The sequence below is a fragment of the Typopeltis vanoorti genome, unplaced genomic scaffold, assembly GCF_054136105.1.
Source record: "Typopeltis vanoorti isolate ZY-2024b unplaced genomic scaffold, IOZ_Tvanoo_1.0 HiC_scaffold_24, whole genome shotgun sequence".
NCBI lineage: Eukaryota > Metazoa > Arthropoda > Arachnida > Uropygi > Thelyphonidae > Typopeltis > Typopeltis vanoorti.
Window position 1 is genome coordinate 1,930,629 of NW_028328064.1, and position 22,007 is coordinate 1,952,635.

General features: G+C 38.1%; 1 protein-coding gene across 3 annotated transcripts in view; it reads left to right on the forward strand.

The window, feature by feature from the left end:
- Positions 1–22,007, forward strand: part of LOC150092169 (uncharacterized) — a 300,320-nt gene that overhangs the window by 247,441 nt on the left and 30,872 nt on the right. For all 3 annotated transcript variants that reach the window (XM_090415233.1, XM_090415231.1, XM_090415232.1), the window contains exons 16-17: positions 1,728–1,802; positions 21,403–21,564. In XM_090415233.1, the coding sequence (XP_090271359.1) occupies positions 1,728–1,802; positions 21,403–21,564 (237 nt within the window). The remainder of the gene's footprint in view (positions 1–1,727; positions 1,803–21,402; positions 21,565–22,007) is intronic.

A 22,007-nucleotide genomic window follows, 5' to 3' on the forward strand; every position in this document is an offset into this window, starting at 1 on the left:
TAGTAAGGCATGTGATATGAAGTTATTAGCCTCTATATACAAGTAGCTTAGAAGTGAATATATTTCACATGCAAAACTTTGTTTTGCTTACTTGGGAAAAGGAGTAAAACCAAGTATAAAATTTCTTGATATCTTTAATGTATAATACACCCAAGGTAAAAATTTTTCTAAAAAAATTTCTACATCTTTCTCTCGTCCAGAGATTTTTATTAATAAGGTCAAGCAACTTTTGTCTACTTGTATATGAGATATATATGACTTCTGCATTACTTCAACCTTGGTATTTTTCGCGGGTCTGATTCCCACTGATGAGACCCCAATAAAGGTTGAAACTGGTAGTGGCCCTTCCCATTATGCATTGCATTATACATGCCTGAAAGGGGGGGGTTGCGTTGCATTATGGGATACATACTAAGGCATGTGATATGAAGTCATTAGCCTCTATATACTAGTAGCTTAGACGTCAATATATTTCACACACAAAACTTTGTTTTGCTTACTTGGGAAAAGGATTAAAACCAAGTATAAAATTTCTTAGTACCTTTAATGTATCTCTGTATCTTTCTTGGTATCTTTATATAATACACCCAAGGTAAAAAACTTTCTACACCTTTCTCTCATCCAGAGATTTTTATGAATAAGGTCACGCACCTTTTGTCTACTTGTATATGAGATATATATGACTTCTGCATTACTTCAACCTTGGTATATCTCCCAGGTCTGGCTCCCACTGATGAGACTTGAATAAAGGGCAAAACTGGTCTGAGTTGTGGCCCTTTCCATTATGCATTGCATTATACATGACCGAAAGGAGGGGGGGGTGCTTTGCATTATGGGATACATACTAAGGCATGTGATATGACGTCATTAGCCTCTATACAAGTAGCTTAGATGTGAATATATTTCATGTGCAAAACTTTGTTTTGCTTACTTGGGAGAAGGATTAAAACCCAAGTATAAAATTGCTTGGTATCTTTAACATATATATGTGAAAGCCAGGTCAATAGAGCTATCAGTTCTTTAGCACATTTCCTCAAAACTGTGGTGAAATCCTGGAGAGTATTTGGAACACACTCTCCTCTTGCACTTCTAAACCTTGATCCTGCCTCATATCTAGTATTAGAATCTACTTCTTCAGGATGAAATACTTCAATAAAATGTTCATGAAACAACTCCACTATGTTCTCTGCATCAGTCACACTCCCATCTTTGTCTAATAATATCATTCTTCCACAATCATTCTTCCTCCTGCAAAATTAAAGAATTCCTTAGGATTTTCTTTAAATCTCAGGACCAGTCTCTTCTCATATTCCAGTTTTGCCTTCCTTACCATAGTATACACTCTTCTAGTCCATGTCTAATATTTTTCATGTATCTGATCTGCACCCCCTCCCCCTCCCACACACCATTATATTTCTTCCATAACCATTCCCAAATTGACTTAATAAAGAAAATTTGATCAAGTTGACAGTGCAAAAAAAAAAAGGATGCATTGATTAATCAGTTACTTGTATTTAGAAAATGAAACAAAATTTCCACTTGAGATGATACTTTGATAAGTCCAATGTTTATAAGAATTTTTCTAGTTTAAACTGAAAACTTTAAATAATGATGGAAAATGTTTATTTTTCAGATATCAGGTATGTAATAAAATTAAGGAATCTTACTTTTATTACATACTTGATTTTATGTACATTGTTTTATTTTATTTTATTTACACTTTCTAGATTCAACCTTTTTGGATAGATGAATTTCGAAGTACACAAATTTCACTGGCTGAAAGACTCAATACTGTGAAAAAGGTAAGGAAGTTTAAGGAATTTTTAATTATTATTATTACTATTATTACCACCAGACCTCCATGAAATCAAAAGACTCATCGCAGGAGCCAAACAGTGTTACATGCAAAGCCCATCAAACCGTGATTTAAATTCATTTGATGTTTAATCTCATTGTTAATGGTAGCAGAGGAATTGTGTTCTTCAAGAGCAGAATTGGAAAACAGCAGCACGTGAAGATTTTGAAGCTGTTTGGTGTGAAGTTTAGATCAATAAAAGAGTATATCTAATAGGATGCTGTTATTGGCCAAGGAATACGGAGAGTACTGATTGTGAAATGTTTTAGAGAAATTAGTTGGGCAATTTGGGCAAAACGCAGGAGCCAAACAGTGTTACACACAAAGTCCATCAAACCATACTTTAAACTCATTCGATGTGTTAAACTCTTTGTTAATGGTAGCAGATGAATTGTGTTCTTCAAAGAGTGGAATTGGAAAAGGTAGCACGTGTGAAGATTTTGAAGCTATTTGGTGTGAAATTTAGATCATTAGAAGAGTATTATCTAATAGGATGCTGTTATAGGAATATGGAGAGTACTGACTGCAAAATGTTTTAGACAAATTAGTTGGGCAAGTAAAATGAAGATGATCTTAATGGGAGATTTTAGTTATAGGAATGTGGATTGGAAAGAAGAGATAGTGTATATTCACCCTCCTTGTTACTATACACTATCTCTTCTTCTTTTGTTAAGTTTCTATTGGATAACTCTCTAAAGCAGCATGTGATGGAAACAACAAGAGGTTCATTGGTATTAGATTTGGTGATATCCTCACAGGATGTGGTTTCCAAAGCCATATTTTTTCCTAACTTTTCATAAATTATATATTAACTCATTAATTATAAATATTAAAATTCTCTTCCAATGCTTACACGTACAGAGTATTATAAAAAAAAAAAAAAAACTGTTCTGTTGAGTAGAATTCATGCTCTACTATTTCCAGACTATAACAGATGTCACAGATTGGATCTCTGATGTTAAAATACCCCCCCCCCCCTCCAATTCAATTCAATGGCATTTACTGGAAGATGACCACATGCAATTCTAAAAGCAAAATCCCACCTGTTAGGGTATCCTTAGAACTTTGGTAAGTTATTAAATAGAGTGTCATTGATAGTACTCAACTTTGGAAGTTCATGGTAGAAGAGGTTAAAGATTTCTTTTTACCAGATTTTTGCTGTTATTAATGGAAAGTGAAAAGATTGTTGGTGGAGAATGATGTAGCACTCTTTTAGAGTTAAGAAAAGAAAGTTGTATTATTCAGTATAATTCTCAGCTTTTGGGCCATTGTAATCATTTATTCCAAATAGTATTATTATTATTATTATTATTCAGGCCTCCATGGAGTCAAAAGACTCATCATGGGAGGTCCTTCCTAAGAACATAAAGTCTGTCAAGACTCATCGAAGGGAGGCCCCCCCCCTAAGAAAAACAAAGTCTATCATACCACTCCTTAAACTCATTGACCGTTCTAGCTCTCACCACTCCATCAGGCAATGCGTTCCACGGTTCAACCACCCTCCATGCAAAGAAACTACAACGCACCCTCTTGCTCACAGTTTCCTTTTGTAACTTCCAGGGTGGCCTCTTGTCATCACTCCTTCCTGCTGTTTAACCAAGCAAAAGAATCCCCAGTGTCAACCCTGTAACCATCTCTCAACAGTTTACAAGTCTCAATCATATCACCTCTCCTTCATCTATCCACCAAACTCTGCAGTCCACATTCCCTCAGCCAATCCTCATAACCAAAATTGTACAGTCCTGAAACCATCTCTGTCATCCGTCTCTGTACCCTCTCCACAGTTAATTTATCCCCTTCAAATCCTGGGGACCAAATCTGAGAACAATAGATTAAGTGTGGTCTGATCTGAGTCTTATACAATGGAATGATAACCCTTTTATCTCTGCAGGTCAGTGTCCTTCTCATAATTGCAGCAATCCTCTGTGTTACCTTCACCACCTTTGCAATATGTCCCCTAAATTTCAGATTTCTATCAATCATCAATCTAAGATCTCTTGTCTCCCCTACTTCCTCCAGTATAACTCCTCCCATAGAGTATGCAGCGTCCCATCGATGTTTCCCAAACCAGAAGACCTTACATTTTGCTGCATTAAACTATCATCCCCATTCATTTGCCTGTCTATCTAGCTTATTCAAATCCTCTTGCAGGGCTACCACATCTGCACCATTACTAATAATCCTTCGCAGCTTTGCATCATCTGCAAACAACTGAATATCCTCTTGCAATCCACTGGCAATGTCATTGATATAAAGGTTAAACAATATAGGTCCCAGTACTGAGCCCTGTGGGACCCCACTTGTAACCCCTCTTGTAACCCTGCCTCCTTGAAACTGCTCCACCATACACAACTCTCTGATACCTATCAGACAGCCAATCCTGAATCCAGTTGACCAATCTGACATCCAGACTCATGTGCTGCAACTTAAATATCAGCTTATCACGTGGCACCCTGTCAAATGCCTTCGCTAAGTCTAAGAAATTTGCAGTATATGCCTTTTCCTCATCTAATGTTCTTGTAACTTTATTATAAAAGGCTAGCATATTGCTAAAACAAGAGCACCCTTTCACAAATCCATGTTGACTCTCACAGATAACATTACCCTCATCTGCACAATGCTGTATACATGCTCCCTCACTACTTTCTCCAAGATTTTAACAACTACTGATGACACACAAACTGGCCTATAATTAGTCACTTGTTACCACCCTTATGCAATGGCACTATCTCACCTTCCTTCCATTCCCTGAGCACCTTTCTCACAGCCAGACTTTCATTGAAAAGCTAGGTTAAAGGCACTGTTAGTTCCCTAGCACATTCTCTCAAAACTCGTGGTGAAATACCATCTGGTCCCAAAGCTTTATTGACATCCAGAATACTCAGTATCTGAAACACACTTTCCTCCTGTACCTCTAAACCTTGTACCTGCCCTATCCCTCTAGCATTAAAACTGACTTCCAATTCCTCTCCCTTATTTCGGATCCTCCTGCCATTAGTATAAAGCATATAAATGCCATTGTTTCTATACCCAGCATTATCCCCTCTGGACTCCACTGGGCTCAGTGTTACCTGATGTCGTCTCCCTTCTCCCAAGTTTCCATTCCCACAAGAGGCCACCCCTGCTATTATCCTCCCTGGGACACACTGACTCGTTCAGAACAGCAATCTCTCCAGATGCCTACGTCCTTCCTCATTCAAATGTAAGCAGTCTCTCGCATACATTTCCTCTCTTTCCTCAAATGCACTCCAAGCATCCACATATACCAGTCCACATATACAAGTCTGATATTGTGAGATGAAAACCCAGATTGCACTGGAGAATGTTGTCTTCGTATTTGTGATTGGTGTCTGTAATGGATTTTTGAAGCTGTATTACTTAAATATCAGAATTTTGATACTGAAGCCATTAGCTTTCATGCTTTTATTATTATTATTATTATTATCATCATCACAAAATCGCCATGGATTCAAAGACTCATTATGTGAGGTCCCTTTGTCATACAGACAGCTCATCATACCATGCCTTAAATACATTCAAATTCTCTACAGATACTCTCAAACAATGCATTCCAATCATTCACAACTCTCCATGAAAAAAAACTGCTTTTCACCCCCTTGCTCACCCCCTCCAAACACAGCTTCCAGGGAGATGACTTCATGTTTTCTCCCATCTCCTACTATTTTATGAAAAACCTCTTTAATGTTAATTCTCTAACAACCTCTTACTAACTTCTAAATCTCTATCATATTATGCCTCTGCCTCCTATCCAGTACACTCTGCAAATTTCATCTTATCAAAATTTCTTCATACTAAACATTCCAGACTAGAAACTACTTTAGTCAATGGCTTCTGGACTATTTCCAATATCTCTTCATTCTTTTGAAAAGTGACCAAATCTGTGCACAGTAGTCCATATGTGGACTAATCAAGGCCTTAACCAGAATCTCTTTGCTTCTATAAGTCAGTGTCTTCTATATCATTGCTAGCATTCACTATATTGTCACCATTTTATGAAAAATCTCTTCAACATTAACCTTATAACAACCCCTTACCAAGTTATATATCTCTATCATATCACCCCTCTCAGCTGAGAGGGGTGATATGATGCAATTGCATCTTCTCAGCATTTCGTCATACTCAGCATTCCAGAAACCAGAAATTACCTTAGTCAATTGCCTCTGGATCCTTTCTAATATCTCTTCACCCTTTTGAAAACCAGGTGATGAAGCCTGTGCACAGTAGTCCATATGTGGAAAACAGAATCTCCTTACATCTATAAGATAGTGTCCTCTGCACTATTGCCAGAATTCATTGTATTGTCCTCACAATTTTGGTAATGTGTCCTCTAAACTTTAGATCCCTATCCACCATCACTTCAAGATCTCTTATTTCCTCCATCCCCAATTATATATCTCCACCAAGAGTGAATTCTACATCCCATTTTTATTTTCCAAATTTTAAAACCTTATATTCCACAACATTGAACTGGTACCCCCACTCGCCCATTCATTCAGTCTATTCAAATCTTCTAAGGCCACATCTGCTCTACTTCTGGTCAAGGAGCATTTACAGGAGGTTATGGCTGATTGTATACCTAGGGTCCGAATAGTAAAACAAGTAGGGGTTAAATGGATGAATAACACCATTAAGCTTGAGCTGCAAAAAAAGAAACAACTGTGGAGGGAATTTAAAGAAAGGAGTGACCTGCAGGCACATGAACGGTATAAAGTGCAGCCAGAAGGGTAATGAGTGTGGTAAAAAAAGCAAAAGCGGATTATGAAAGGAAACTAGCTATGCAAGCAAAAGAAATCCCAAACAGTTCTTTCAATATGCTGCAAGCAAGGAAAAAACTGTACACGGCAAAATGATTTTAAGGAATGACGATGGTAAGGAGGTCACTGAATCAGTCGATATAGTGGAGTTACTGAGCGCGCACTTTGCAAAAGTATATCATCCAGGTGGTGACACTGAAAAAATGAAGGAACCATTAGTTTATATGGGAATTGTGATGAATGAAGTGGAGGTGAATAGTCTATTACAGAACCTTAATGTGAATACATCTGTGGGATTGGATGGTATACCAGCACTGGTCTTGCATGAAGTGGCTAAGGTATTATCAGTGCCCTTGACCATGTTGTTTAATCTGAGTCTCAGGTCTGGTTTAGTCCCGAAGGTGTGGAAAGAGGGGAAAATAGTTTCACTGCATAAAGGAGGATCCAAGACTACGGTTGCAAATTACAGACCGATCAGCATAGCAGGAGTCATTGTCAAGGTCTTGGAGAAAGTAGTCAAGGGAAAAATACAGGAATGGATTGATGAAAACAAGATACTGTACAGTACGGGACAGCATGGCTTTGTGAAGGGTAGATCATGCCTCAGTAACTTGCTCAAGTTTTATAACAAGGTGGCAGCTGGAATTGAACTGGATAAGGGTAATGGGTTTACAGTGATACTGCTGGACCTGGCAAAGGCATTTGACAGGATACCACATGGAATTCTAATCCGTAAACTACAACATATGGGAATGGGTATATGGTTGGTGAGATGGATAGGTGGGTGGTTGATGGAGAAATATCTAAGAGTAGTTTATTCAGGAGTAGAGTCCAAAAGACGGCCTGTGACTAGTGGTGTGCCGCAGGGTTCTGTTCTTGGACCACTGCTGTTTAATCTGTTCATTAATGATATAGGGAAGGATCTAAGTGGAACAGTTCATTTGTTCGCTGATGATGCAAAGTTGGGCAGGGCGATAGTGAATGCAGAAGATGTCAAAATCTTGCAGGATGACTTGGATAGATTGGAGTTTTGGGCTAAGGAGAATGGATGTCAATTTAATGTGACAAAATGTAAGGTTATGCATTTTGGGGTGAAAAGATTAGCAGCAGTATACCACATTGGTGGAACTGTACTCCAGGAGATTAATGAGGCCAGGGGCTTGGGAGTGTTGGTGGATAGGGAGATGAAGTTTAGGGGGCACATTGCAAAAGTAGCTAAATCAGCTCATCAACTCACTTGGTTGTTGAAAAATACCTTGACGAGCAGAGACAAGCAAGTTATTGTACCTCTGTACTGAGCCTTGATAAGACCTCATCTCAACTACTGTGCCCAGATTTGGTCACCTCAGTTCCTTCTTGATGGGGAGGAAGTGGAGAGGATCCAAAGGCGAGTGACTAAGATGATAGCAGGTCTATGGAATGAACCATATGAGAACAGGTTGAAGATTTGTGGGTTGCAGAAACTAGTTGATAGGAAGAAAAGGGGAGATATGATTGAGACATTCAAATTGCTAAAGGGATTCTATAGGATTAATTCAGAGGATATTTTTGAGATCAGGACTGGTGGTGGAAGAATTAGGGGACACCTATGGAAGCTGGGCAAGAGTGTGGTTAGCAGGGGTGTTAGAGCTGGGTTCTTTACTTTTAGAGTGGTAAATGAGTGGAATAAGCTGCCAGAGTCTGTTGTGGATGCTATGACGGTGAGCAAGTTCAAGGCAAGATATGATAGATACTGTGAGAATGTCGTATAGTTGTGTGGACATGATGTTTAGGGCCTCCCTCAATGAGTCTAAGAACTCCCTGGAGTTGCCCGAAATAATAATAATAATAATAATAATAATACTTCTCATAGTTCTTCCCAACTTTGCATCATCTACAAACAACTGAATATCCTCATTCAAATCTTTCCCAATATCATTAACATACAAGTTAAATAGCAACGGTTCTAAAAACAGATCCCTGAGGCACACCACTAGTGACTCTCTCTTTCGAGATATTGCTACTTCATACACAACTTGCTGATACCTATTAAATAGCCAATCACCAATAATGCATTATTCTAATATCTGGTTCCATCTGCTCTAGTTTGACTATGAACTTATCATACCATCTCTCTCAACCAGTGCATCTGTCACCTTATTGTAATAAGTAGATTACTAAAACATGACCTCCCTTTAGCAAATCCCTGCTGTCCATCAAAAATAATACCACCTGAATGCACATATGGCCATTGGATCGGATAACAGCCCAAATATTAGAGGAATGTACAAGGTGAATTGGCACTTCCTCTGACTAAGCTGTTTAAGTCTTAACTCTTCAAAGGTGCCAAGAGAGTGGAAAGAGGGAAAAATAGTTCTATTACATAAAGGAGCCTAAAAGAGCATGGTAGCAATTACAGACAAATGAGTACCTCAGCAGTGTGGTTAAAGAACTGGAGATATTGGTAAAAGGCAAAATTGAGGAATGAGTGGATAAGACTATGATACAGTATAGGGGTAGCATGCATTGTCAAGGATAAATCTTGCCCTTGTGTGTGATTTGTATAATAAAATTATAATTGAATTGGATTAAGAAAATTGCTGCAATGATACTGTAGGATTTTGGAAAGACATTCAATACAGGAAAGTCTGTAACCTAAATTTGAACAAAGGAGGATGATATGAAGATGGTGATTTGGTTAAGAGGATGGAATGAATAAATATCAAAGAGCAGTATATGGGGGAAATGACTCCAAAAGGAGGTGACTTGTGGCATACAACATGTGTCAGTACATCGTCCACTGCTGTTTAAATTGTACATCAGCAATATAGAAACAATTTATGTGGAAATATTCAGTTGCTTTTCAATGATGTAAAGCTAGGAAGTGTGATAGTCAATAAAGACAATGTACAGATCCTGCAGGATGACTTAAATGGATTGGAGGTGTGGACAAAGATAGCTGCTGACAGTTTAACGTGGCCAAGTGTAAGGTCATGGATATTAAGATCAAGAAATCACAAGCTCTGTGCTATATCAATGGAGCCGATAAGGCTAGAGGATAAGTGTGGACAGCAAGTTGAAATTTAGAGAACATATTGAAAAGATAGTCAAAACATATCACATTATTCAGATATTGTAGAACATACTGACAGATCAAGAAATCACAAGCTCTGTGTGCTATATCAATGGAGCCGATAAGGCTAGAGGGTAAGTGTGGACAGCAAGTTGAAATTTAGAGAACATATTGAAAAGATAGTCAAAACATATCATCACATTATTCAGATATTGTAGAACATACTGACACACAGGAACAGGGAGGTTATTATTCTCCTTTATTAGGCTTTAAGAATGTTATATCTGGACTTCTACATGCAGAGCTGGCACCTGGATTCTGGAATGAGGAAGTGGTGGAGAGATCCAGGGTAACTGAGCACAGAATGCTTGCTATAAGGATAGAAGAAGGTGTGTTGTGGGTTATAGGACTAGCTGATAGGCAGAAAAGAAGGATATTATAGAAACATGTACATTATTAAAGGCATTTTATAGGAATGACATTGACTTTTTTTTTTTCAATATATGGCAGAAAGGAGGAGATTAAGGGGTCACCCCTGAAAATTGTGTAAGAGTAGGGTTAACAAGGCTGTTAAGACCAGATATTTTGCAAGCAAGGTGGTGAATGTGTAGCAGTAGTGGTTTCATTATGCATTAATTCATTCAATTATTCATTAGTGAGTTCAAGAAGAGGTATGATAGGTATTACAAATAATAGACTCTGGGGGACCTCAAAATCTGTGGAGGTGCTCGAGAAAATAATAGTTTGATAATCAGGATTTGATATCTTTCTTTGGAATGAATTGAATATGGGCTAATTTCCAGCCTTTAAGGGACCGATGAAAGGGAAGAAAACAAAAAAAGGCAACACAGAACAGGAGCCAATTCTGGAACACAAATATTCAGAACAATCAAAAATTCCATCAGTACCAGCAGACCTTGTAGTATCCAGATTACACAATATTCTTCTGATCTCTTTCTGGAGAAAAGAAAAAGAGACATTCAGTACTGTTTTGCTTGGTGGGAGGACATTTATTGGGATTGTAAATCCAGCAAAGTAATAAACCAGAGACTATTTTTTTTTTTTTCATTGATAATAATGCAACAGAGCCATCTGAATGCAAAAAGGGTGGAAGCAAGTTCACACACAATTTTCATAAACATACAGAACAATTGGGCACTATTATTTAGAACTTTTAGGCACAACTTTGGTTGCTTTGCTTCAGCCTCATTTACCCAGTTTTAGTGCCTGCATGCACATATTGTACTGAGTTCCTTGATGATGATGATGGCAATTTGATTTTGTTGAAATATCAACATAATACTGAATATTGTAATTAATATTGTAATCTACTCAAAAATACAGCCATAAAGGAAATTATGCTTACCAAGAAATTATATTCTTGTTTATTTCTCCATGCCCAAGCATATAAAAACAATGCACAGGCTTGAAGCATCATCTTGACTAGACTACTTATATAAAGAAACTGTTGACCTCACATCAGAGTCTCATAATACACAGCACTCGTCTGCATTAGTTCAACTTTGGTATCTTTCTGGATCTGGTTCCCACTACCTCAATAAAGGTTGAAACTGGTTTGGGTAGTAAATCTTCCAATAATGCATAGCAATATGCATGTCTAAAAGGAAGTATATTTTGCATTATGGAATACTGAGGAAAAATGATTGAATATTTAGAGTTACTTGCTGGAACTCATTACAAAGTTTAATAGAAAGAACATAGTACATACAAATAATGAAACACAAGTTCAGTCGATCCTACATTTCATCTCAGTCACTGAGACATCATCAGGGAAACGATATTGATAGCTGAAGAAATTCCTTTTAAACTTCCTCAGTATCAGCTGGACCACAAAAAAAAATGCACACAGGTTTACTATATAATTTTTTTTTCAACTTTTATGATCTTTGTAATATTCATCATGTACAGATAAGCAGGGAAAATTGTGGTTTTAAGTAGTACATGGCCTCTATGGCTTTAGAAGAAAAGGAAAGTGGCCCAATTTTCCAATGATCTAAGTTTCAAATTTTTGTGTAAAAATACTAGTTTATGAACTGGTAATATTGGACAAGTGGACAAGGGAATTCTAAGTATTGTGAGTGATTCTCTCTCTCTCTCTCTCTCTCTTAGGGGTTAGTCCAAAGCTAATGTCTCCAAGTTATGATCCAGTCTTCCAAAAACTTTTAATTTTTGTCTTGTTAGCATTGGCAGTTAGTCCACTGATTTTTCCAAAATACCAAAACAGATGTATATTGAATCATTATCCCTCAAAGTGGTTATTACATAGCAGTGTAGTGGCCACAATATAGTAGTCCACATATGTTAATATATTTTCCTTCATAGTTCAAGGAATTGTTATCCCTTGCACAGCACATACGAATTGTCAACTTCCTGCAGAAAAGGTTCCAGAACCAATGCAAAGAACGACAGACTAAGAGAACAACTTTGTTTAACTCCTTTTTTGAATTTTGACCTGATCTGATAGGAATCCATTGACTAGAAGGCAAGTTATTGTATTAGTATGAGCTCCTTAAATGACAGATAGCAGCCTTCTATACACCCCACTCTTCTGGAGGATGTGGACAGAAAGGGATGCCAGACATAATCAAATGCTTGAGTAAGAGCTGTAAGATACGCTGATCTGTAGAGATAAAAGAGTTATCATTCCGTTGTATAAGACCTTGATCAGACCACACTTGGACTAATGTTCTCAAATTTGGTCCCCAAGATTTGAAGGGGATAAATTAAATTTGGAAAGTGTACAGAGGCGAATAACAAAGATAGTGTCAGGACAGTACAAATATCAGTTATGAGGATCAGCTGAGGGAATATGGACTGCAGAGTTTGGTGAATAGAAGAAGGAGAGGTGATATGATCGATCAAGACTTTTAAACTGTTGAGAGGCAGTTACAGGGTGGACATTGGGGAGTTCTTTGTGGTGGAACAGCGGGAAGGAGCAATGACAAGCCATCCCTGGAAGTTACGAAAGGAAGCTGTGAGCAAGACAGTGAGGAGTGGTTTCTTTGTGTGGAGGGTGGTTGAACCATGGAATGCATTGCCTGAGAGAGTGACGAGAGCAAGAACGGTCAATGAGTTAAAGGAGTGGTATGATAGACTTTGTGTTTCCTAAGAAGGACCTCCCATGATGAGTCTCTTGACTCTATGGAGGCCTGAATAATAATAATAAGATCCACCAGGTGTACCCCCATTGGCTGCTTCTTTCATATCAACCAGATGTAGTAGATCACGTAGTAGAAACAGATTAAATTGTTCTACTTAACTCGGAACTCCTTACACCTGTATACTTTTGATTATATATCTCGTTCCTGCATCTTGCAGTCAGTATTGGATAGAGAAATGGGCCTTTAGCTATTACTCAAGGTAGATGGCTATTAGGTTTTTGAATGAGGATGTAAAGCTGGCTACAAATTTACATAGTATATGTGACCTGCAGAGAGAAAGAAATAAAGACTATAACTAGAACAGAGAAAAAAAATCATTTTAGATATTAATTATTAGTGATATATTATAAATTTAGGACAATTTTAGTCTGTTTTGGTTGTGATTTAGTGTGGCATGTGTGTGTGTGTGTGTTTGGAAGTTATTCAGTTTGAAGGACTTTTTCAGGACTGCAAGGAAGAGTATAACGAAAGTCAAACAAAAATGGCAATAAGAACTAGGTCAGTCAGATGCAGAATGCAAAAATCAAGTGTGATGAGTGTTGTGAATTGATTTGACAAAGATGATTCTTTGTCAGGAGTGTAATATATATATGCATGGGTGAATGTGATGTGACATATGTGTTTGCTCAGAGATTAAACAAATGAAGTGAGAGGGTGAGGGTCTGCATACAGTGTAATATATAAATGGAGTGTGGTGACTTGAACGAAAGTCATGAATGGGAAGTAAAGAATACCAGATGAAGGACAAAAGGCAGTGATGGGTGTGAAAGCCAGAAGAGTAAGCATGAGAATATAAGTGTAGAGAATGTGATAGTGAATACACAAATTATTAAAAAAGGAAAAGCAAGCATATATGTCGAAACAGAAGTAAGTCTGACTGATGGGTCATATGAGAACTTCAGTGAGGAAAGGGTATATGTGGAACTACAAGACTGATGATTATGAGGAGCTCAGGAGAGAGAGAGAGAGAAAGAGAGAGAGCCTGCAGGTGTAGCATGGAATGAGGAGATCAGTGCTGCTTGGGTGATATTCAAGAACTATCTAGCAGAAGTAATGTCTAAATGTATTCCAAAGGTTAGAAGGTTAAATAAGATAGGTGTTAATGGATGAATGAATAAAGAGATTAAGCATGTGATACATAAGAAACAGATTGAGAATATACTTTGAGGGACTTTTGAATGAGGAAAATGCAAGGACTCACAGAGAAGATGGGCAGCCTTCTGAGGGGATGGTGCAGAACATCAGTAGAGTGGAAGTGACAGAGGCCATGAAGAGGATGAGGAATGGAAAATCGGTGGGCCTCGACAGGATTCCAGTAGAGGCATGGAAGGCACTGGGGGAAGAGGGAATTGATCTGCTGTGGGACCTATTCATGAAAGTTTGCCAACAGGAAAATATACCCGAAGAATGGAGGGAGACTACTCTTGTCCCCATCTACAAGGGTAAAGGAGATGCACAAGACTGTAAAAATTACAGAGGAATAAAGTTGATATCCCACACAATGAAAATCCTAGAAAGGGTTCTTGATGGAAGATTGAGGAAGGAGGTGGAGATTGCAAAGGAACAATTTGGCTTCATGCCTGGTAGACCAACAACACATGCTATCTTTGGGTTACAGCAGATGATGGAAAAGTTTCAAGAGAAACAATGGGAGTTACATCTGGCATTTATTGATCTGGAGAAAGCATACGATAGAGTGCCAAGGCAAGAAGTCTGGAGGTGTCTGAGGGAGAAGAAGGTTCTGGAAAAATATGTCAGGTTGGTGCGGGAGATGTACAGAAATGTGAAGACAAGTGTTCAGACCTTTCTGGGACAGACAGAAAGTTTTCAAGTAACAGTTGGCTTGCATCAAGGGTCAGCATTAAGTCCGTTTCTGTTTAATATTGTGATGGAGGTGGTGACAGAGGAGGTGAGAGAAGATGTGCCTTGGACAATGTTGTATGCAGATGACATCTTGCTGTGTGCAGATTCAAGAGAAGAAGCGGGAACTAAACTGGAAAGATGGAGAAAAGTACTGGAAGAGAGAGGTATGAGACTGAGCTGAAGTAAGACAGAGTATATGTGTTGCACAGTGGGCGGCGGCCAGGAGACAGATCTGGAGCTGGAAGGAAATGTCATCAGGAAGGTGAGGGACTTTAGATACTTAGGTTTAACAGTGGAAGAAGATGAAGGGGCTGAGAAGGAAGTAGGATGTAGGATACAAGCGGGTTGGAGGAACTGGAGGGAGATGGATGGAGTGTTATGCAATAAGAGGGTGCCGATCAATCTGAAAGGCAAAATCTATAGGACAATAGTGAGGCCAGCTATGATGTATGCTATGGAAACTGTGGCCCTGAGGAAAAATAACATCAGCAGGATGGAAGTAGCAGAGATGAGAATGCTTAGGTGGATGTGCGGTGTGACCAGAAAGGATCATCTGAGAAATGACTATGTGAGGGGAACAGTGAAAGTTACAAACTTAGGAGTGAAGATACAGGAGGCAAGGTTGAGATGGTTTGGTCATGTGATGAGGAGGGAGGATGAATATGTGGGAAGAACGGTCATGCAGATGGATGTGCAAGGAAGGAGGAAGCGTAGGCAGCCAAAGAAGAGATGGAGGGAGCTGGTAGAAGAGGACTTGAGGATGAAGAACTTGGATGTGGTGACAGCCCAAGACAGGAAGATGTGGAGGAGACTCATCATCAACAGTGACCCCCACTTAAGTGGGAGAAGCTGCAGAAAAAAACACATTATGGAGGCAGTATAACAGGAGTTGTAATAATCAATTCCATGAGGAATACAAAGAATATGTAAGGAGTGTGACTTGGTTGGTAAGGGTAGCAAAAGTTCACTATGAACAGCAATTAACTAACGAAGCCAAAATAAATCTTGCGAAGTTCTTTTGATATGTAGGCAACAAAAATAAGAATGATTATAGTAGGATGGAGAAAATGGAATAAAGACAACTGCTGCAGAGGATATAGTTAAGATATTTAATGAACAGTTCATAAAGGTCTTTCATCCTTGTAAATGTGACATCATAGAGAGTTTGAGAACAGTGGATGATTATGAGGAGGAGAGACTGACTGAGTGAAGAAGAGGTTTATAGGGAATTAAGCAGACATGACTGGTAATTAGTTTACAGAATTAACAACGCATATAAAGTATATTAATTAAAGGTAACTTTAATAAATAACTTCTATATTTCGGCAACATCACGTTGCCATCTTCAGGAACATAAAGATATGGTATGTGCACGCAGGCACTAACAAAAGCAAATGAGGAAGAAAGCAAGAAACTAATATTGTTCCTAAAGTCCTAATGGTGCCCTCTGGTGGGCTAATTTGGTTGACTTTGGCAGTTGGGGCTGAAGTTCTCAAAATGTAAGTCTCCCAAATTTGGGGTGGTTTCAAGTACCCAAATTTGTTGAGGTTAGGAACGTTTTTTAGAGCTGCTGAAAATTCCTTGAATAATCTCTCGTATTTAAACTTGCTGTGGTGTATTATTTTTGTTTTCTTCCAACGAATTCTATGGTTGGTATCTAAGGCATGGTCTGCCAGCCCGGAGCGGCTGTACTGGTGAAAACGGATGTAGTCTTTATGTTCTGAAATCCTGATATTTGTTGTTCTGCCTGTTTGGCCAAAGTAGGACAATTTGCAGCTGCAAGGGACCTGGTATACACCAGATAGGTCTAGGGGAAGTGGTTGTTCTTTGGTAGAGCGGATAAGGGATGCCAACTTTTTATATGGTCTGTAACAGGAAGTAAGGTCATATTTTCTGAGGATATTGGTTATTTCTCAGAGGTGCCCTGGATGTAGGGGATGGTGATAGATTTGGTGTAATCTTTATTGTGGAGCGGGGGGAGTGGGGTTGTGGTTTACTGGTTTGAGGATTTTTTGGGGGTTATAGCCATTGGCTAAGAAAGTGTTGTGGATGTGGTTTAGTTCAGTAGTTAGGGCCTTGTCATCTGAGCAGATTAATTTTGCCCTGTTATATAGTGTTTTTATAACCCCATATTGTTGTGTGTGTGTGTGGGGGGGATTGCTGGTGAATGTATCTGCCAGTATGGGTGGGTTTTCTGTAAACAGAGAAAACCAAAGATCCATCAAGCTGGTGGGTGATTAAAGTGTCTAGGAAGGGGAGGGTGTTGTTTTCCTCTTTTTCTAAGGTGAACTTGACTCTGGGGTGTTGGTTGTTTAAGTGTGTTAGGAAGGAGTGGAGTGAGTCTGAGCCATGTTGCCAAATAGCAAACACATCATCCACGTAACGAAGCCAAATAGTGGGTTTTTGTGGGGCGGAGTTTAAGGCTTTCTCTTCAAAGGTCTCCATAAAGAAATTGGCCAAGGGTGGGGAAAGTGGTGAACCCATGGCTGTCCCCTCTATCTGTTTGTAGAACTTTCCTTGCCAAACGAAATAGCCTGAGTTCATTGTGAACTGAAATAGGGCTGAGATATCGGGAGGAAACTTGACTTGGATGAGCTCTAAGGTTTCTTTGAGTGGGACATTAGTGAATAGGGAGGAGACGTCAAAACTGACCATTATGTCAGTGTGTTGGAGTGAGAGGTTTTCTACACTGGCTTTAAAGTGGGAGATGAAATAATAGGAGATCAGGGGAGTCTCTGGAAGCTGTATAAGGAGTATGCAAGTTTTTTGCATGGAGATTTATGAATGATTAGAATGCATTGCCTGAGAGCGTGGTGGCTGCAGAGAATTCTAATGTGTTTAAGGCTTCGTATGATGAGCTGTGTCTATGAACAAAAGAGACCTCCTAAATGACTTCATGGGAGGGGAGGAATCTTAGGATGATAATAATAATAATAATCCTAAAAGTTTGGGAAATTATTATACTCAATTGTGTTAAATAGACTGTATCATAATAAATAATAAATAATTTAATTAATTATCATTCCAGTCCAATAGCTTTAACTTAACAAATGCTCTACTACTTCTACAAAGGCATTCAAATTTGGCACATGCACTGTACTGTTTGATATATATATATATATATATATATGTAGAAAGTATTTTTACCTTGGGTATAAATATGTTAAAGATACCAAGTAATTTTAAACCTGGTTTTACTCATAAGGTTAAAACACCTTATGGTAACTTGTTTTGGCGAAATACTTACAAGCTCTGTACTACTAAATCTTGGTATTTCTAATTCTAGCCTAGCTCCCACTGACGAGACCTCAATAAAGGTCGAAACCGGTCTGGGTAGTGGCCCCTTGCCTTTAATACAAAACATCATACATCCCCTTCTTGGAGATGTGTTTTGGCATTAAGGGTAAATATTAAGATTAGTGATCGGAGCTTGTTCCACCTTCGCCACGAGTTGCCCTGTTCCTGCACTACCTGTGGGATCAGTTAGACTTGCATCAATTGCAGGCGCAAACTTGACTTTTAGTCTGTTTGCTTACTTGGGAAATGGAGTAAAACCAGGTTTAAAATTACTTGGTATCTTTAACATATTTATACCCAAGGTAAAAATACTTTCTACATTTATATCTCCTCCAGAGATTTTTATTTTTATTTAATAAGGTTAAAACACCTTATGGTAACTTGTTTTGGCGAAATACTTACAAGCTCTGTACTACTAAATCTTGGTATTTCTAATTCTAGCCTAGCTCCCACTGACGAGACCTCAATAAAGGTTGAAACCGGTCTGGGTAGTGGCCCCTTGCCTTTAATACAAAACATCATACATCCCCTTCTTGGAGATGTGTTTTGGCATTAAGGGTAAATATTAAGATTAGTGATCAGAACTTGCTCCACCTTCACCACGAGTTGCCTTGATCTTGCACTACCTGTAGGATCAGCTAGTCTTGCATAAATTGCAGGCACAAACTTGACATTTTGTCTGTTTGCTTACTTGGGAAATGGAGTAAAACCAGGTTTAAAATTACTTGGTATCTTTAACATATATATATATATATATATATATATATATATATATATATATATACAGGGGTGTAGTTGGGCCAGGGCCAAACCCTGGTACTTTGTTAAAACTATCACAGTTTTTAAATTCATTATAAAAATAAATTATAAGAATTATAGCTGTATAGAAGCATAGTTGTGTGGACATGATGTTTAGGGCCTCCCTCGATGAGTTCTAAGGACTCCTGGAGTCGCCCGAAATAATAATAATAATAATAATAATAATAATAATAATAATGAGACTTATGATGCATTTCCAGCTTTCGGTCAAAAAATAGCAGCTTGCCATTTTTATCCTACACCCCCTAACAAGTTCAATGGACCTGACAGTTAAAACATGTAGTGTGCTCTGTGAAACTGTGTCCTCGCTATAGTTTGCTATATGGTCAGAGCAACAGTGGCTTGAATGCAAGGACAAACATAAGTGGCTCGTAGCAAAGAATGGATATTTAGGTTGTAGTGATTGTTCATCAGTAGGGTACTTAGGCCTTCACAAAACTCAGGGGTTATCTCTCAGTAACAAATGGGTGAAATGCACAATTACATTTAATGGTACAGAAAAAACGCAGCAATTGAAATCCCTAAGAACTAAAATTTCTGCCAATCAGGCATCTATAGCACACAAAAAATGCATGTCAATTTTAGCTGATTCTAAAAAATCTCAGAAAGTTTAACTTAAAAAGCAATAATAACAATAATAATGCCGCACTTCATGCTCTGGATTTTTGTTTCCAAGGTAGAGGCCCTGGCACTATTTCTTTTAGGACTACCCCCCCCCCCCCGTAGTCTTAAAAGTCATATATATATATATATATATATATCATTTTTTACCATGGTACATATGAATATTTAATGAAAGACAGAGTGAATGTGCATGTAAGTTAGGTTATCAGTTCAATGTTGCAAAATGTAAGAATTTAAAATTCATGAAACAAAGATGGGGTGCAGAGTATACAGTTGTTGGGGACATTTTGGAGGAAGTGGAGAATATAATTGATCTGGGGGTGATTCTATCTGGAGAGGGACCTAAAATTTATGGGGCACATTGTAGCGAGGACAGCACAGCAGATTCAATACTGAGGACATTGCCATGTAGAAGTAAGGAGATTATGGTTCCATTGTATAAGGGCTTGATCAGACTACATACTGTGCAGATATTTGTTCACATTGTTTTCAAAAGGATGAAGAGATATACAGGTATCCCTCATTATATGCGATCTCACTTTACTCATTTTCGCTATAACGTGATTTTAAAAAGTTAATTTAAAAAATTGCAATCGGTAGCAATTTCGCAGTCACCCTGTGTGTGGTCACATGACTTTGTGCACACACCGCTTTGACAAGGCAGCATCGTGCTGCATGTCAGTCTCACAGAAGGTGTAGAACTAGTAAGCTCCATTGTTGGAGTCTTCTGCAATGCTAACATTATGAAAAAAAGAGGCAATTGTGATCAAAATACTTCCGAGACTAAAAAACAGAGAAAAGCTATAACACTGGAGGAAATATTAGAAGTTATAAAGTATGAACGTAATGAGCACCCAGTCAACATAGTCAGAACTACAGGAATTTCAGAATCAACTTTAAGAACAACAAGAAATCAAGTAGAGAAAATAAAAGAAAGTTGTAAAAATGTTGACAACTAAGATAATACAGACTTTATAGAGAGAGAGAGAGAGAGGAGAAGAATGCTGCCCATCAACTGAGTCTCGACTGTTTCATTAAAAAAGTTGAAGATCATCAGCCTATCATCCCAGGGACTTCAAGAGAGCAAGAGAGTGATGATCCAGACTCACCAGACCCAGTCCATTCATTATCTGATTGAAGACTGTCAGAAGTATGTAGTGTTTATAACATTGTATTAATTATATTCATTCATTAAAATTTCTTTTGCTCACAGGTGTGAGGTTTCATTTTTTTATCCTCCTGAAGAAACCCTTATCCCCTATCTCACCCATGCTTAATTCAACTCACTTTATGCGATTATTTCATAGAACCAATTAATCACATAAAGCGAGGAACAACATATGTATTGGAAAGGGGCCAGTGGTGATTAGCTAAGGTAGTTTCTGATGTCTGGAATAGTGAGTATGAAGAAAGGTTGAGAAAATGTAGTTTGCAGAGTCCAGAAGATAGGGATAGGAGAGGTAATATGACAGAGACATGTAAGGGCAAGAGGTTATTTTTAGACTAACATAGAAGTAGGAGAAGGTTGGGGTAGGGGGAAAAGAACAGGAGGTCATCTCTGGAAGCTCTATAATGAGGGTGTGGCAGCAGAGTGAGAAGCAGTTTTTTGCATGGAGAATGGTGAATGATTGGAATGCATTGCTTTATATCTGTGTTGTAACAGACAGCAAGACCTGTCACAATGAGCCTTTTGACTCATGGAGAAATGATTGCAATAATAATAATAACAAAATAAAGTATTACACTATTAGTTTAGCATAATTTTTTCCCTAAAATTTTGACTTGAATTCTGAAATATGTTCATTATTTGCATTAATTAAAAAAATGTATCTTGGATCATCACAAATTTCCTTCATTGGTGATTATCAAATACATTTTTTTTTTTCAAATTCCGTGCATTCTCATTACAACAGACTTTTCTTTCTTATTTTCTAGGAAGTATGTGAAATTACTGCAAGTACCAATTATCAAGCAAACTTAACCAGAGTACAGTTCATCAGGAGTGTGTTGGATGATTTGATAAGCAAACCTGTTTACACTGATAAGAAGTTTAAGTTAGTACAGGATGAAATCATACATGAATATAAATGGAAGCAGGTAAAATTATACAGTACATTCTATAGTGAACTTTCCATTTTTTTTGGTAAATTTTCAGTTTAATATACATGAACTGATCAAAAATATCTAGGACAGAATATTTTTTGTAGGGAAATTCAATACAAGTTAATCTATGTTATCTGGCTGAAATTGATTCTACCTTTCCCAATCTCTGGTATGTCTGTGAGAATGATGTACAGCTGCTATGTCATATTCAGTTGATCTGTGTCTCAAAATTGTTGCCCCCTTTAGAAATGATCTAAAGAGCCTTGAGAAGGGGGGGGGGTCCAAAAAGCTATAATATGGTGATTAAGATATGCGAGAAGCCAAGGAGTGTAAAGTAGCCCTGAACACTTATCGATGCACAATGCAGAAATCTAATGATAGAAGCTCATTTATTAGTCCATTTTTCAATGAATTGCATCTCCTCAGAAGTGTTAATG